Genomic DNA, 17,924 nt, shown 5'->3' with positions numbered 1-17,924 from the left:
ATTAATTTTCTCAACATCTCAAATCATTTAAAAATATTAACTTATTTGATAGAAGCAGAAAGTTGTAACTAATTGCTCAAAGTTTAAAAACTGCAATGAATGGGTATGCATTTTCATTCATCAAAATTCAGTCTATAAAATTTAGGAGTTGTACAGTATATAAAGGATATACAGTTTTCACAGACATCAGTTGCTACTCTTATTTAATATGTATAGGGTGCCTTTCTTGCCTGATGTTATATTGAATCTGAAGACTTTGAACATGAATCCCCAGAATAAGGGAGGGTCCTGGGAGATGCTGAGGCTCTTTTAAGATCAACTTTAACTGTGCTTAACATCAATTCAAATCCTATTTGAACAATAAGTTTTATAAATTGTTTTCACAAGTAATTTATTACATGGAACTCGGTCATTTTGCCTTAAATGACCTGCTTGAGATATGATTTCAGTTTTGTTTAATTTATTTTGTGCAGTAACAGGTCAGTTCTGTTTCCAGAGGTGGGGAAATGATTTCTTTTCTCAAAATACAATAAACCAAGAAAATCAAACAGTGTTCCTGTTTATTCTTTGACATTTTTTTTTAAGCTTCTGACGAGCAGGTTTAATTACTCCCAATGTTTCCGGGTCAGTTTATTTATGGGATCCCTGTATTTTCTGAACAATCTCTGTTTCATTGTGAACATCTTATCTTTATCTTAAATTGAGAAGCCCAGAATGCCACAATGCAGGACAGCACCAGCAATAGAAGAAGGAAGCAATCCAGAACTAGTCGTCAAATGACACCAAGCTTGGTTTTGAAAGCCTGTCGATTGTAGGATGAGGGGAAAATGGAGTTCCAGTTTGGAACTCTTTGGGATAGATTTTCTATTCAGCGCCTGGGAAGAGAGAAGAATCTGGTGGGTCGGACCACATGCGGGATACAGAGTCCACCTGGTTATCCTTCCGGCAGCTTCCATACAGGCCGTGCGATGTTCTCAGCACTTTGTCAGCTGTGCACTCCGCCTGGGTCCTATATAACGCACAGCAGTAAAGATGAGAACCTTTACACTCTGTTAAAGAAACCTGGAGGATACACAAATCTCTGTGTGTTTGACGTGAAATAAAATAACCCATTAAAGCATGTGGAGAGAATATAACTGCCCTCATCCAATTCCAAACAAACCAATGCTTTTATTTGATACAAATTCTAGAGGGATAAGATGGAAAAGCAGAGACGTTATGTTAAACTTGTATAGAACCTTGGTTAGATCACACATGGAATACTGCGCACAGTTCTGGTCTCCATATTATAGAAAGGATATAGAGGCACTGGAGAAGGTGCAAAAAAGATTTACAAGGATGATACCAGAACTGAGAGGTTATAACTATCAGGAAAGGCTGAACTGGCTGGGTCTCTTTTCTCCAGAAAAGAGAAGGCTGAGGGGTGACCTGATAGAGGACTTTAAGATAATGAAAGGGTTTGATAGGGCAGATGTAGAGAAAATATTTCCACTTGTGGGGGAGACCAGAACTAGGGGCCATAAATATAAAATAGTCACTAATAAATCCAATAGGGAATTCAGGAGAAACTTCTTCACCCAGAGAGTGGTGAGAATGTGGAACTTGCTACACAAGGAGTAGTTGAGGCAAATAACGTAAATGCATTTAAGGGGAAGCTGGATAAACACATGAGGGAGAAAGGAATAGAAGGTTATGTTGATAGGGTTAGGTGACGTAGGGAGGGAGGAAGCTCATGTGGAGCATAAACACCGGCATAGACCAGTTGTGCCGAATGGCCTGTTTCTGTGCTGTAAAGTGTAGGTAATTCTATGTAAGTCTGACTGTGTGGCATAAGGGGCTGAGCGGATTGCTAATCCAACGTGCTTGGCACGCCTGGGTTCAAATCCCATCCTTGTCGATGTCTTCTTGGTCCCAAGTGTGAATAGCTCTCAAACTGGGCCTGGATTGATTGAGTGTCATCAATGAAGGTTTCCAAACATTCCCGTTGATCCTTACTCTGGAAAACACATTTAATAGGATGTGATTCCTGCGGTTTTGGGTGTGTTCCCGGGGTTGGGTGTGTTCCCGGGGTTTAGTTTGTGTTCCTGGGGTTTGGGGTGTGTTCGCCAGGTTTGGGGTATGTTCACGGGATTTAGTTTGTGTTCCTGGGGCTTAGGGTGTGTTCCCGGCGTTTGGGATGTGTTCCCGGGGTTTGGTTTGTGTTCGCAGGGTTTGGTTTGTGTTCCTGGGATTTGGGGTGTGTTCCTGGGGTTTGGTTTGTGTTTGCGGTGTTTGGGGTGTGTTCCCAGGGTTTGGGTGTGTTCTTGGGGTTTGGGGTGTGTTTCTGGGGTTTGGGGTGTGTTTGCAGGGTTGGGTTTGGGTTTCTGGGGTTGGGGTGCACTCCTGGGGTTTGGGGTGTGTTCCCTTGATTTGGGGTGTATTCCTGGGGTTTGGGTGTATTCCTGGGGTTTGGGGTGTGTTCCTGGGGTTTGGGGTGTGTTTGCGCGATTTAGGGTGTGTTCGCGGGGTTTGGGGTGTGTTCCTGGGGTTTGGGGTGTGTTCCTGGGGTTTGGGGTGTGTTCCTGGGGTTTGGGGTGTGTTCCTGGGGTTAGGGGTGTGTTCCTGGGGTTTGGCTGTATTCCTGGGGTTTGGGGTGTGTTCCTGGGGTTTGGGGTGTGTTCCTGGGGTTTGGGGTGTGTTCCTGGGGTTTGGGGTGTGTTTGCGGGGTTTGGGGTGTGTTCCTGGGGTTTGGGGTGTGTTCCCAGGGTTTGGGGTGTGTTCCTGGGGTTTGGGGTGTGTTCCTGGGGTTTGGGGTGTGTTCCTGGGGTTTGGGGTGTGTTCCTGGGGTTTGGGGTGTGTTCCTGGGGTTTGGGGTGTGTTTCTGGGGTTGGGGTGTGTTCCTGGGGTTTGGGGTGTGTTCCTGGGGTTTGGCTGTATTCCTGGGGTTTGGGGTGTGTTCCTGGGGTTTGGGGTGTGTTTCTGGGGTTGGGGTGTGTTCCTGGGGTTTGGGGTGTGTTCCTGGGGTTGGGGTGTGTTCCTGGGGTTTGGGGTGTGTTCCTGGGGTTTGGGGTGTGTTCCTGGGGTTTGGGGTGTGTTCCTGGGGTTTGGAGTGTGTTTCTGGGGTTGGGGTGTGTTCCTGGGGTTTGAGGTGTGTTTCTGGGGTTGGGGTGTGTTCCTGGGGTTTGGGGTGTGTTCCTGGGTTTGGGGTGTGTTTGCAGGGTTGGGTTTGGGTTTCTGGGTTTGGCTTGTGTTTCTGGGGTTTGGGGTGTGTTCCCTTGATTTGGGTGTATTCCTGGGGTTTGGGGTGTGTTCCTGGGGTTTGGGGTGTGTTCCTGGGGTTTGGGGTGTGTTTGCGCGATTTAGGGTGTGTTCGCGGGGTTTGGGGTGTGTTCCTGGGGTTTGGGGTGTGTTCCTGGGGTTTGGGGTGTGTTCCTGGGGTTTGGGGTGTGTTCCTGGGGTTTGGGGTGTGTTTGCGCGATTTAGGGTGTGTTCCTGGGGTTTGGGGTGTGTTCCTGGGGTTTGGCTGTATTCCTGGGGTTTGGGGTGTGTTCCTGGGGTTTGGGGTGTGTTCCTGGGGTTTGGGGTGTATTCCTGGGGTTTGGGGTGTGTTCCTGGGGTTTGGGGTGTGTTCCTGGGGTTTGGGGTGTGTACCTGGGGTTTGGGGTGTGTTCCTGGGGTTTGGGGTGTGTTCCTGGGGTTTGGGGTGTGTTCCTGGGGTTTGGGGTGTGTTCGGGGAGTTTGGGGTGTATTCCTGGGGTTTGGGGTGTGTTCCTGGGGTTTGGGGTGTGTTCCTGGGGTTTGGGGTGTGTTCGCGGGGTTTGGGGTGTGTTCCTGGGGTTTGGGGTGTGTTCCTGGGGTTTGGGGTGTTTTCCTGGGGTTTGGGGTGTGTTCCTGGGGTTTGGGGTGTGTTCCTGGGGTTTGGGGTGTGTTCCTGGGGTTTGGGGTGTGTTCCTGGCGTTTGGGTGTGTTCCTGGGGTTTGGGGTGTGTTCCTGGGGTTTGGGGTGTGTTCCTGGGGTTTGGGGTGTGTTCCTGGGGTTTGGGCTGTGTTCCTGGGGTTTGGGGTGTGTTCCTGGGGTTTGGGGTGTGTTCCTGGGGTTTGGGGTGTGTTCCTGGGGTTTGGGGTGTGTTCCTGGGGTTTGGGGTGTGTTCCTGGGGTTTGGGTGTGTTCCTGGGGTTTGGGGTGTGTTTGCGGGGTTTGGGGTGTGTTCCTGGGGTTTGGGGTGTGTTCCTGGGGTTTGGGGTGTGTTCCTGGGGTTAGGGGTGTGTTCCTGGGGTTTGGGGTGTGTTCCTGGGGTTTGGGGTGTGTTCCTGGGGTTTGGGGTGTGTTCCTGGGGTTTGGGGTGTATTCCTGGGGTTTGGGGTGTGTTCCTGGGGTTTGGGGTGTGTTCCTGGGGTTTGGGGTGTGTTCCTGGGGTTTGGGGTGTGTTCCTGGGGTTTGGGGTGTGTTCCTGAGGTTTGGGGTGTGTTCCTGGGGTTTGGGGTGTGTTCCTGAGGTTTGGGGTGTGTTCCTGAGGTTTGGGGTGTGTTCCTGGGGTTTGGGGTGTGTTCCTGAGGTTTGGGGTGTGTTCCTGGGGTTTGGGGTGTGTTCCTGGGGTTTGGGGTGTGTTCCTGGGGTTTGGGGTGTGTTCCTGGGGTTTGGGGTGTGTTCCTGGGGTTTGGGGTGTGTTCCTGGGGTTTGGGGTGTGTTCCTGGGGTTTGGGGTGTATTCCTGGGGTTTGGGGTGTGTTCCTGGGGTTTGGGGTGTGTTTGCGGGGTTTGGGGTGTGTTCCTGGGGTTTGGGGTGTGTTCCTGGGGTTTGGGTTGTGTTCCTGGGGTTTGGGGTGTGTTCCTGGGGTTTGGGGTGTATTCCTGGGGTTTGGGGTGTGTTCCTGGTGTTTGGGTGTGTTCCTGGGGTTTGGGTGTGTTCCTGGGGTTTGGGGTGTGTTCCTGGGGTTTGGGGTGTGTTCCTGGGGTTTGGGGTGTATTCCTGGGGTTTGGGGTGTGTTCCTGGGGTTTGGGGTGTGTTCCTGGGGTTTGGGGTGTGTTCCTGGGGTTTGGGGTGTGTTCCTGGGGTTAGGGGTGTGTTCCTGGGGTTTGGGGTGTGTTCCTGGGGTTAGGGGTGTGTTCCTGGGGTTTGGGGTGTGTTCCTGGGGTTTGGGGTGTGTTCCTGGGGTTTGGGGTGTGTTCCTGGGGTTTGGGGTGTGTTCCTGGGGTTTGGGGTGTGTTCCTGGGGTTTGGGGTGTGTTCCTGGGGTTTGGGGTGTGTTCCTGGGGTTTGGGGTGTGTTCCTGAGGTTTGGGGTGTGTTCCTGGGGTTTGGGGTGTGTTCCTGGGGTTTGGGGTGTGTTCCTGGGGTTTGGGGTGTGTTCCTGGGGTTTGGGGTGTGTTCCTGGGGTTTGGGGTGTGTTCCTGGGGTTTGGCTGTATTCCTGGGGTTTGGGGTGTGTTCCTGGGGTTTGGGGTGTGTTCCTGGGGTTTGGGGTGTGTTTCTGGGGTTTGGGGTGTGTTCCTGGGGTTTGGCTGTATTCCTGGGGTTTGGGGTGTGTTCCTGGGGTTTGGGGTGTGTTCCTGGGGTTTGGGGTGTGTTTGCGCGATTTAGGGTGTGTTCGCGGGGTTTGGGGTGTGTTCCTGGGGTTTGGCTGTATTCCTGGGGTTTGGGGTGTGTTCCTGGGGTTTGGGGTGTGTTCCTGGGGTTTGGGGTGTGTTTCTGGGGTTTGGGGTGTGTTCCTGGGGTTTGGCTGTATTCCTGGGGTTTGGGGTGTGTTCCTGGGGTTTGGGGTGTGTTCCTGGGGTTTGGGGTGTGTTCCTGGGGTTTGGGGTGTGTTCCTGGGGTTTGGCTGTATTCCTGGGGTTTGGGGTGTGTTTGCGGGGTTTGGGGTGTGTTCCTGGGGTTTGGGGTGTGTTCCTGGGGTTTGGGGTGTGTTTGCGGGGTTTGGGGTGTGTTCCTGGGGTTTGGGGTGTGTTTGCGGGGTTTTGGGTGTGTTCCTGGGGTTTGGGGTGTGTTCCTGGGGTTTGGGGTGTGTTCCTGGGGTTTGGGGTGTGTTCCTGGGGTTTGGGGTGTGTTCCTGGGGTTTGGGGTGTGTTCCTGGGGTTTGGCTTGTGTTCCTGGGGTTTGGGGTGTGTTCCTGGGGTTTGGGGTGTGTTCCTGGGGTTTGGGGTGTGTTCCTGGCGTTTGGGGTGTGTTCCTGGGGTTTGGGGTGTGTTCCTGGGGTTTGGGGTGTGTTCGGGGAGTTTAGGGTGTGTTCCCTGGTTTGGCCTGTGTTCCCGGGTTTGGGGTGTGTTTCTGCGTTTTGGGTGTGTTCCTGGGCTTTGGGGTGTGATCCCGGGGTTTGGCTTGTGTTCCCAGGGTTGGGTGTGTTCGTGGAGTTTGGGTTGTGTTCCTGGGGTTTGGGGTTGGGGGTGTTTCCCGTAGTTTGAGGTGTGTTCACGGGGTTTGGGATGTGTTCCTGGGGTTTGGGGTGTGTTCCCGGGGTTTGAGGTACACTGATGGGTATGGGGTACACTGATGGGTATGGGGTACACTGATCGGGTTTGGGGTGCACTGATCGGGTTTGGGGTGCACTGATGGGTATGGGGTACACTGATGGGTATGGGGTACACTGATCGGGTTTGGGGTGCACTGATCGGGTTTGGGGTGCACTGATGGGTATGGGGTACACTGATGGGTATGGGGTACACTGATCGGGTTTGGGGTGCACTGATCGGGTTTGGGGTGCACTGATCGGGTTTGGGGTGCACTTATCGGGTATGGGGTACACTGATCGGGTTTGGGGTGCACTTATCGGGTTTGGGGTGCACTGATCGGGTTTGGGGTGCACTGATCAGGTTTGGGGTACACTGATCGGGTTTGGGGTGCACTGATCGGGTTTGGGGTGCACTGATCGGGTTTGGGGTACATTGTTGGGAATTGGGGTGCACTAGAATCATAGAATGGTTACAGCACAGAAGGAGGTCATTTGGCCTGTCGAGCCCTTTCCCTGTAGCCCTGCAAATTTTTTCCCTTCAAGTATTTATCCAGTTCCCTTTTGAAGGCCATGATTGAATCTGCCTCCACCACCCCCTCGGGCAGCGCATTCCAGATCCTAACCACTCGCTGCGTAAAAACGTTTTTCCTCATGTCGCCTTTGGTTCTTTTGCCAATCACCTTAAATCTGTGTTCTCTGATTCTCAACCCTTCCGTCAATGGGAACAATTTATCTTTATTTACTTTATCTAATCCCTTCAATACCTTGAATTTGAATACCTCTATCAAATTTCCTCTCAACCTTCTCTGCTCTAAGGAGAACAACCCCAGCTTCTCCAGTATATCCACGTAACTAAAGTCCCTCATCCCTGGAATCATTCCAGTAAATCTCTTCTGCACCCTCTCTGAGGCCTTCAGTGCAGGGCCCAGAATTGGACACGTTACTCCAGTTGTGGCCGAACCAGTGTTTTATAAGGTTCATCATGACTTCCTTGCTTTTGTACTCTATGCCTCTATTTATAAAGCCCAGGATCCCGTCTGCTTTTTTAACCGCTTTCTCAACCTGTCCTGCCACCTTCAACGATTTGTGCACACATACCCCCAGATCTCTCTGTTCCTGTACCCCTTTTAGAATTACACCCTTCAGTTTATATTGCCTCTCCTCATTCTTCCTACCAAAATGTATCACTTCACACTTCTTTGGGGTTTGGGGTACGCTGACGGGATTTGCGGTGCACTGATGGGTTTCAGGTGCACTCTTGGGATTTGGGGTGCACTGTTGGATATGGGGTGTGCTGATTGGTTTGGGGTGTGCTAATTGGTTTGGGTTGCACTGATGGGTTTGTGGTGCACTGATGGGTTTGGGGTGCACTGATGGGTTTGGGGTGCACTGATGGGTTTGGGGTGCACTGATGGGTTTGGGGTGCACTGATGGGTTTGTGGTACGCTGATGGGTTTGGGGTGCACTGATGGGTTTGTGGTACGCTGATGGGTTTGGGGTGCACTGATAACATTAGGGTGCACTGATGGGTTTGGGGTACGCTGATGGGTTTGGGGTGCACTGATGGGTTTGGGGTAAACTGTTGGGTTTGTGGTACGCTGATGGGTTTGGGGTGCGCTGATAACATTAGGGTGCACTGATGGGTTTGGGGTGCGCTGATGGGTTTGGGGTAAACTGTTGGGTTTATGGTACGCTGATGGGTTTGGGGTGCACTGATAACATTAGGGTGCACTGATGGGTTTGGGGTACGCTGATGGGTTTGGGGTACGCTGATGGGTTTAAGGTACGCTGATGGGTTTATGGTACGCTGATGGGTTTGGGGTACGCTGATGGGTTTAAGGTACGCTGATGGGTTTATGGTACGCTGATGGGTTTGGGGTGCACTGATAACATTAGGGTGCACTGATGGGTTTGGGGTGCACTGATAACATTAGGGTGCACTGATGGGTTTGGGGTGCACTGATGGGTTTGGGGTGCGCTGATGGGTTTGGGGTGCGCTGATGGGTTTGGGGTGCGCTGATGGGTTTGGGGTGCACTGATGGGTTTGGGGTAAACTGTTGGGTTTGTGGTACGCTGATGGGTTTGGGGTGCGCTGATGGGTTTGGGGTGCGCTGATGGGTTTGGGGTGCGCTTATGGGTTTGGGGTAAACTGTTGGGTTTATGGTACGCTGATGGGTTTGGGGTGCACTGATAACATTAGGGTGCACTGATGGGTTTGGGGTACGCTGATGGGTTTGGGGTATGCTGATGGGTTTGGGGTATGCTGATGGGTTTGGGGTGCGCTGATGGGTTTGGGGTGCACTGATGGGTTTGGGGTGCGCTGATGGGTTTGGGGTAAACTGTTGGGTTTGGTGTACGCTGAATGGTTTGGGGTACGCTGATGGTTTTGGGGTACGCTGTTGGGTTTGGGGTGCACTGATGGGCTTAGGGTAAACTGATGGGTTTGGAGTAAACTGATGGGTTTGGGGTATGCTTATGGGTTTAAGGTACACTGATAACATTAGGGTGCACTGAGGGTTGAGGTGCACTGATGGGTTTGGGGTAAGCTGATGGGTTTCATGTCTACTGATGAGATTGAGGTACACTGATGGGTTTGGGGTACGCTGATGGTTTGGGGTACGCTGATGGGTTTGTGGTGCGCTGATGGGTTTGGGATAAACTGTTGGGTTTGGTGTACACTGATTGGTTTGGGGAACACTGAAGGGTTTGGGGAACACTGATGGGTTTGGGGTTCACTGTTGGGTTTGGGGTGCATTCCCAGGGTTTTGGGCATGCTCCTGCGGTTTGGGGTGCACTGATGTGTTTGGGGTAGAATCATAGAAAGTTTCGGCACAGAAGGAGGCCATTCAGCCCATTATGTCCGTGCTGGCCGAAAAAGAGCTATCCAGTTTAATTCCTCTTTCTAGCACTTGGTCCGTTGCCTTGTAGGTTAGGGCACTTCAAGTGCACAACCAGGTACTTTTAGTTGAGTTGAGGGTTTATGCCTCTACCACCCTCTCAGGCAGTGAGTTCCAGACTCCCACCAACCTCTGGGTGAAAAAAATTCTCCTCAGCTCCACTTTAACCCTTCTACCAATCACTGTAAATCTATGCCTCATGGTTATTAACTCCTCTGCTAAGGGAAATAGGTCCTTCCTATCCACTCAATCTAGTCCCCTCATAATTTTGTACACCTCAATTAAATCACCCCTCAGCCTCCTTTGTTCCAAAGAAAACAACCCCAGCCTATCCAATATTTTCTCATAGCTAAAATTCTCCTGCCCTGGGGCAACATCATCGTAAATCTCCTCTGTATCCAGTGCAATTACATCTTTCCTGTAACGTGGTGATCAGAACTGTACGCAGCATTCAAGCAGTGGTCTAACCAATGTTTTATACAGTTCTAGCATAACCTCCCTACTCTTATATTCTATGCCTCGGCTAATAAAGGAAAGTATCCCATATGCTTTCTTAACCACCTTATCTACCTATCCTGCAACCTTCAGGGATCTGTGGACATGTACTCCAAGGTCCCTTTGTTCCTCTACACCTCTCAGTATCCTCCCGTTTATTGTGTATTCCCTTGCCTTGTTTGCCCTCCCCAAATGCATTACCTTACACTTCTGTGGATTGAATTCCATTTGCCACTTTTCTGCCCACCTGACCAGTCCATTGATATCTTCCTACAATCTACAGCTTTCCTTCTCACTATCAACCACACGGCCAATTTTTGTATCATCTGCAAACTTCTTGATCAAAACCCCCACATTCAAGTCCAAATCATTAATATATACCACAAAAAGCAAGGGACCTAGTACTGAGCCCTGCAGAACCCCACTGGAAACAGCCTTCCAGTCGCAAAAACACCCGTCGACCATTAACGTTTGTTTCCTGCCACTGAGCCAATTTTGGATCCAACTTGCCACTTTCCCTTGGAACCCACAGGCTTGTACTTTTTTGACCAGTCTGCCATGTGGGACTTTGTCAAAAGCCTTGCTAAAATCCAAGTAGGCTACATCAAATGCACTACCCTCATCGACCCTCCTTGTTACCTGCTCAAAAATTCAATCAAGTTAATCAGACACGACATTCCCTTAACAAATCCATGCTGACTGTCCTTGATTAACCCGTGCCTTTCTAAATGATGATTTATCCTGTCCCTCAGAATCAATTCCAATAACTTGCCCACCACCGAGGTTAGACTGACTGGCCTATAATTACTCGGTCTATCGCTTTCTCCCTTTTTAAACAATGGTACAACGTTAGCAGTCTTCTAATCCTCCGGCACCACACCTGTAGTCAGGGAGAATTGGAAAATGATGGTCAGAGCCTCTGCAATTTCCTCCCTTGCTTCTTTTAACCGCCTGGGATACATTTCATCCGGGCCTGGTGATTTATCTACTTTCAAAGATTCAAATCCCCTTAATACTTCCTCTATCACTATGTTTATCCCATCCAATATTTCACACTCCTCCTCCTTAACTACAATGTCTGCATCGTCCCTCTCCTTTGTGAAGACAGACGCAAAGTATTCATTAAGAACCATAGTCACATCTTCCGCCTCCACACATAGGTTACGTTCTGGTCTCTAATAGGCCCTACTCTTTCCTTAGTTATCTACAGTACATTGTTGGGTTTGGGGTATACTGATAAAATTGGGGTGCACTGATGGGTTTGGGGTACACTGATAAGATTAGGGTGCACTGATGGGTTTGGGATACACTGATAAGACTGGGGTGCACTGATGGGTTTGGGGTACACTGATAAGATTAGGGTGCACTGATGGGTTTGGGATACACTGATAAGATTGAGGTGCACTGATGGGTTTGGGGTACACTGATAAGACTGGGGTGCACTGATGAGTTTGGGGTACACTGATAAGATTAGGGTGCACTGATAGGTTTGGGGTACACTGATAAGACTGGGGTGCACTGATAGGTTTGGGGTACACTGATAAGATTGAGGTGCACTGATAGGTTTGGGGTACACTGATAAGATTGAGGTGCACTGATAGGTTTGGGGTACACTGATAAGATTGAGGTGCACTGATGGGTTTGGGGTACACTGATAAGATTAGGATGCACTGATGAGTTTGGGGTACACTGATAAGATTGGGGTACACTGATGGGTTTGGGTACACTGATAAGACTGGGGTGCACTGATAGGTTTGGGGTACACTGATAAGATTAGGATGCACTGATGAGTTTGGGGTACACTGATAAGATGGGGTACACTGATGGGTTTGGGGTACACTGATAAGACTGGGGTGCACTGATAGGTTTGGGGTACACTGATAAGATTAGGATGCACTGATGAGTTTGGGGTACATTGATAAGATTGGGGTACACTGATGGGTTTGGGGTACACTGATAAGACTGGGGTGCACTGATGGGTTTGGGGTACACTGATAAGATTAGGATGCACTGATGAGTTTGGGGTACACTGATAAGATTGGGGTACACTGATGGGTTTGGGATACACTGATAAGACTGGGGTGCACTGATGGGTTTGGGGTACAACCTGATAAGACTGGGGTACACTGATGGGTTTGGGGTACACTGATAAGATTGGGGTACACTGATGGGTTTGGGGTACACTGATAAGACTGGGTGCACTGATGGGTTTGGGGTACACTGATAAGATTGAGGTGCACTGATGGGTTTGGGGTACACTGATGGGTTTGGGGTACACTGATAAGACTGGGGTACACTGATGGTTTGGGGTACACTGATAAGATTGGGGTACACTGATGGGTTTGGGGTACACTGATAAGTTTGGGGTACACTGATGGGTTTGGGGTACACTGATAAGATTGGGGTACACTGATGGGTTTGGGGTACACTGATAGTTTGGGGTACACTGATAAGATTGGGGTACACTGATGGGTTTGGGGTACACTGATAAGATTGGGTACACTGATAAGTTTTGGGGTACACTGATGGGTTTGGGATGCGTTCCCTAGTATGGGGCGCGCTCCCGCGGTTGCTCGCCCCCGCGCGCTCCCTGATAACGGCCTGCGGAGCGCGCCCCAGAGGCGAGCCGGCGATGTCGGACTGGGAGGCGGAGAGCGGCGATGAGCGGAGCCCGAGGCCGCGGGCCGAGTGGAGGCCGCCGGCAGCCCCGAGCCCCAGCAGGTCCAGGAACCGGACCCGCCAGGGGGCGAACGCCAGGATCTGGGAGCTGGGGACCGTTGGGAGGTTCGCGGGGACCCGAGCCGGGGCCGGCGGGGGCGGCGGCCGGGACAGCCCGGGGGCCGGAGGGCGGGGAGGCGGCGGAGGCCCGAACACGGACTCACCTGTCAGCTTCTACATGGAGAGCGCGGCCGTGGGGACCGTGATAGGTGAGGGATATGGGGGGGTAAATACAGGGGTGGTCAATACCTGGGGGGGTAAATACAGGGGGTGGTCCAATACCTGGGGGGGGGGGTAAATACAGGGTTGGTCAATACCTGGGGGGGGGGGGGGGGGTAAATACAGGGGTGGTCAATACCTGGGGGGGGGGGTAAATACAGGGGTGGTCAATACCTGGGGGGGGGGGTAAATATAGGGGTGGTCAATACCTGGGAGGAGGGGTAAATATAGGGGTGGTCAATACCTAGGGGGGGGGGGGTAAATACAGGGGTGGTCAATACCTGGGGGGGGGTAAATACAGGGGTGGTCAATATATGGGGGGGGTAAATACAGGGGTGGTCAATACCTGGGGGGGGGGTAAATATAGGGGTGGTCAATACCTGGGAGGAGGGGTAAATATAGGGGTGGTCAATACCTAGGGGGGGGGGGGTAAATACAGGGGTGGTCAATACCTGGGGGGGGGTAAATACAGGGGTGGTCAATATATGGGGGGGGTAAATACAGGGGTGGTCAATACCTGGGGGGGGGGTAAATACAGGGGTGGTCAATATATGGGGGGGGGGAAATACAGGGGTGGTCAATACCTGGGGGGGGGTAAATACAGGGGTGGTCAATACCTGGGAGGAGGGGGTAAATACAGGGGTGGTCAATACCTGGGGGGGGTAAATACAGGGGTGGTCAATATATGGGGGGGGGGGGTAAATACAGGGGTGGTCAATTCCGGGGGGGAGGTAAATACAGGGGTGGTCAATACCTGGGGGGGTGGTCAATACCGGGGGAGGGGGGGGTGGTGGTAAATACAGGGGTGGTCGATACGGGGGGGGGGTAAATGCAGGGGTGGTCAACACTTGGGTGGGGAGTAAATACAGGGGTGGTCAACACTTGGGTGGGGGGTAAATGCAGGGGTGGTCATCACTTGGGTGGGGAGTAAATGCAGGGGTGGTCGATACGGGGGGGGGGGTAAATACAGGGTTGGTCAACACTTGGGTGGGGGGTAAATGCAGGGGTGGTCAACACTTGGGTGGGGGGTAAATGCAGGGGTGGTCAACACTTGGGTGGGGGGTAAATGCAGGGGTGGTCAACACTTGGGTGGGGGGTAAATGCAGGGGTGGTCAACACTTGGGTGGGGGGTAAATGCAGGGGTGGTCAACACTTGGGTGGGGAGTAAATACAGGGGTGGTCAACACTTGGGTGGGGGGTAAATACAGGGGTGGTCAACACTTGGGTGGGGAGTAAATACAGGGGTGGTCAACACTTGGGTGGGGAGTAAATACAGGGGTGGTCAACACTTGGGTGGGGGGTAAATGCAGGGGTGGTCAACACTTGGGTGGGGGGTAAATGCAGGGGTGGTCAATACCTGGTGGGGGGATAAATACAGGGGTGGTCAATACCTGTGGTGGGGGGATAAATACAGGGGTGGTCAATACCTGGGTGGGGTAAATACCTGGGGCGGTAAATACTAGGGGTAGATATAGGGGGGTAAATACCAGGGGGTAGCACCAGGGGTAACTACAGGAAGGTAAATACTGGGCAGTAAATACAGGGGGTAAATTCCGGGGTGGGGAAGTAAATACTGGGGGGGTAAATACCTAGAGGTAAAGAATGGAGGGGTAAATACAGGGAGGGTAAATGCTGGAGGTTAAATACCCGGATGTGAATACTGGGGTGTGAATACTGAGGATGGATAAATACCTGGGTGTGAATACTGAGGATGGGTAAATACCTGGGTGTGAATACTGAGGATGGGTAAATACCTGGGTGTGAATACTGAGGGTAAAGCCAATGGTTGAATATTAGGAATAAATACTGGAGATGTATATTTAGGCTAATTACTGGGCAGCGAATTCTGGGGCAAATACAGGGGGTAAATACAAGCGGTAAATACTTGGGGGCATACAGGGGGTAAGTACCTGGGGCGTAAAACCCCAGCAAGTACCGGGATAAATATTGTGAAAAGAGACTCCTGAAGCAACAGATAACAGAGGCACTTGGGATCGTGAGAGGACAAATAAATGGTTATTGGGGATTTTGAGGGGGTGAACAGATGAGGTTCTTGAGATTGTGAGGAGCAAAGAACTGGGCTATTTGTGATTATGAGGGATAAGTATGAGGGATATTTGGAATTGTGAGGGTGCCTCCCCCCCCCCCCCCCCCCCCCCCGCAACCCTTTGATGTCTCCCGAGCCTTTCCCCAGCTTAGCGCCTCGATTTACATATTGAAGTGAGCTCCCCACTGTCAGCTTGCTGTATTCCCTTGTGCTTGGATATTGATTTAGTTTTTATATAGGTGGGGGGTAGAGGGCCTGAGGGAGATAGTTGTGCCGGCCAGCCATGATTTGCTAAAGGGAGGTGCATACTAACTTCTGTTCAAATATTGCCAGCCGTGTTACACAGGGGTCTGATCGAAATACTGCGGTCTATAAACTGGACACTGTCCGAATTGGGGCTGATCCCAGTGCAGAGCAGCTGCTCGCATCAGACGAGGACCCCCCATGGGGTGACAGCAAGCTGGTCCACCGGCCTCTGTATCTCATCACCGCGACCTGCGGCCCCAGGCCCATGGCCAGCTCGCCGACCCCGGGGGAGGGAGCAGCTCGAATGGTTGGATCCGACACTGGCCGAGGTCGTTAGGTGGGGTCCGGTGGGGGTAGGGGAAGGGAGGGACCATCGGGGGGGGGGCGTACCAGTGGGAGGGAGGCAAAGGGAATGGTGGCCCGTGGTTTAATGTGGCCCACGGGAAGGGCTCGTGGGCACGCAGATGCAACCCACCATATTGGCCCCTTAGGCCTGTTCAACGGACACAGTGCGATCCAATTTCTTGGCTTGTCAGTTTAAACGTAGAGCACTGGCACACAGATTCACTCACTTTCCAGTGTCCAGGGTTTTTACAATATTTTTCTCAACCAATCCATATTGATTTCCTCACTTCAATAATCGGCTGTGACGTGTCCAAGTTATTACTGTTGGAAAGATTATTGTTGTACAATGTCAAAGGGAGCGGGTTTGGTCCAAGCACTGAGAATCAGGTCTGGTGCCCCATGATACCTTTAAATCAGTCGAGTACCTTTGTAGTTCTTCGCTAAGCTGCACTGTCTAGCGCTGGGTTTGATGTGACGTTTCATGTGTCTCTAGGTCGAGGGGGATCTAAAATACGTGAGCTGGAGGAAACATCTGGATCAAAAATACAGGCAAGAACTTGCTGAGAACTTTCTCAAAACTGGAATTGGTTCTGATCAAGGCCAGTGACCTAGACACAACTGAAGAGGGTGATTCCCCAAAACACTAGTGGAAACGCCCAAGATCCCAGGTACAGTCACCATAAACCAGTGGTGGTTCCTTTGTGTACTACAGCCACAGCTGTTCATGGACAAGTGGATGGAATCACCTACAACACTGGTAAAAGTTCAGAAATCCAATGTAATACAAATGGGATTTGATGCATTCAGTCACCATAACCCATCTCTCCTGGTTGTGAATAATAGAATCATAGAAGGTTACAGCACGGAAGGAGGCCATTCGGCCCATCGAGTCCGTGCCAGCTCTGTGCATGAGCAATCCAGCTAGTCCCACTGCCCTACCCAATCCTCGTAGCCCTGCACGTTTTTTTGTTTCAAGTACTTATCCAGTTCCATTTTGAAGGCCATGATTGAATCTGCCCGCACCACTCCCTTGGGCAGTGCATTCCAGATCCTAACCACTCACTATGTTTAAAAAAGAAGTATTTCCTCATGTCACCTTTGGTTCTTTTGCCAATCACCTTAAATCTATGCCCTCTGTTTCTTGACCCTTCCACCAATGGGAACAGTTTCTCTCTATCCACTCTGTCTAGAACGTTCATGATTTTGAACACCTCTATCAAATCTCCTCTCAATCTTCTCTGTTCCATGGAGAACAATCCCAGTATCTCCAGTCTATCCACGTAATTTAAATCTCTCATCCCTGAAATCATTCGAGTAAATCTCTTCTGCACCCTCTCTAAGGCCTTCACATTTTTCCTAAAGTTCGGTGCCCAGAACTGGACACGATATTCCAGTTGTGGCCGAACCAATGTTTCATAAAGGTTCATCGTGATGACCATACTTTTGTACTCTATGCCTCTATTTATAAAGCCCAGGACCCCGTATGCTTTTGTAATCGCTTTTTCAACCTGCCCTGCCACCTTCAACGATTTGTGCACATACACCCCCGGATCCCTCTGTTCCTCCATCCCTTTTGGAATTGTGTCTCTAGTTTATATTGCCTCTCCTCATTTTTCCTACCGAAATGCATCACCTTGCATTTTTCTGCGTTAAACTTCATCTGCCATGTGTCCGTCCATGCCACCACATCTATATCCTCTTGAAGTCTATCGCTATCCTTCTCACTGTTCACTACCCTTCCAAGTTTTTGGTCATCTGCAAATTTTGAAATTGTGCCCTGTACACCCAAGTTCAAGTCATTAATATTTATCAAGAAAAGCAGTGGTCCCAGCACCGACCCCTGGGGAACACCACCATACACCTCCCTCCAGTCCGAAAAACAACTGCTCACCACTGCGCTCTGTTTCCTGTCATTTAGCCAATTCTGTATCCCGGTTGCTACTGCCCCCTTTATTCCATGGGCTGCAATCTTAATAGCAAGCCTACCATGTGGCACTTTATCAAACGCTTTTTGAAAATCCATATACACCACATCAACTCGTTAACCTCATCTACCCTATCTGTTACCTCATCAAAAAACTCTATCATGTTGGTTAAACACGATTTGCCTTTAACAAATTCGTGCTGGCTTTCCCTAATCAATCCGCACTCGTCCAAGTGACTGTTAATTCTATCCCGGATTATCGTTTCCAAAAGTTTCCCCACCACCGAGGTTAAACTGACTGGCCTGTAGTTGCTGGGTTTATCTTTACACCCTTTTTTGAACAAAGTTATAACATTTGCAATTCTCCAGTCCTCTGGCACCATCCCCATATCTAAGGATGTCTGGAAGATTATGGCCAGTACCTCCGCAATTTCCTCCCTTACTTCCTTCAGCATCCTAGGGTGCATCCCATCCGGACCAGGTGACTTATCTACTTTAAGTACAGCTAGCCTTTCTAGTACCTCTTCTTCATCAATTTTTAGCCCATCCAGTATCTTAACTATATCATCCTTTACTGAGACTGTGGCAGCATCTTCCTTGGTAAAAACCGATG

General features: G+C 50.7%; 1 protein-coding gene across 1 annotated transcript in view; it reads left to right on the top strand.

The window, feature by feature from the left end:
* Positions 1 to 12,423: 12,423 nt before the first annotated feature.
* Positions 12,424 to 17,924, top strand: part of LOC137321662 (probable ATP-dependent RNA helicase DDX43) — a 59,998-nt gene continuing 54,497 nt past the window's right edge. Inside the window, 4 exon segments of the mRNA XM_067984164.1 lie at positions 12,424 to 12,568; positions 12,571 to 12,644; positions 12,646 to 12,739; positions 15,881 to 15,936. Of these exon segments, the coding sequence (XP_067840265.1) occupies positions 12,445 to 12,568; positions 12,571 to 12,644; positions 12,646 to 12,739; positions 15,881 to 15,936 (348 nt within the window). The 5' untranslated portion in view covers positions 12,424 to 12,444.

The sequence above is a fragment of the Heptranchias perlo genome, chromosome 5 (genome assembly GCF_035084215.1).
Source record: "Heptranchias perlo isolate sHepPer1 chromosome 5, sHepPer1.hap1, whole genome shotgun sequence".
NCBI lineage: Eukaryota > Metazoa > Chordata > Chondrichthyes > Hexanchiformes > Hexanchidae > Heptranchias > Heptranchias perlo.
Note: the sequence above shows the minus strand (reverse complement) of the source record. Positions and strands in the feature narration are given on the sequence as shown.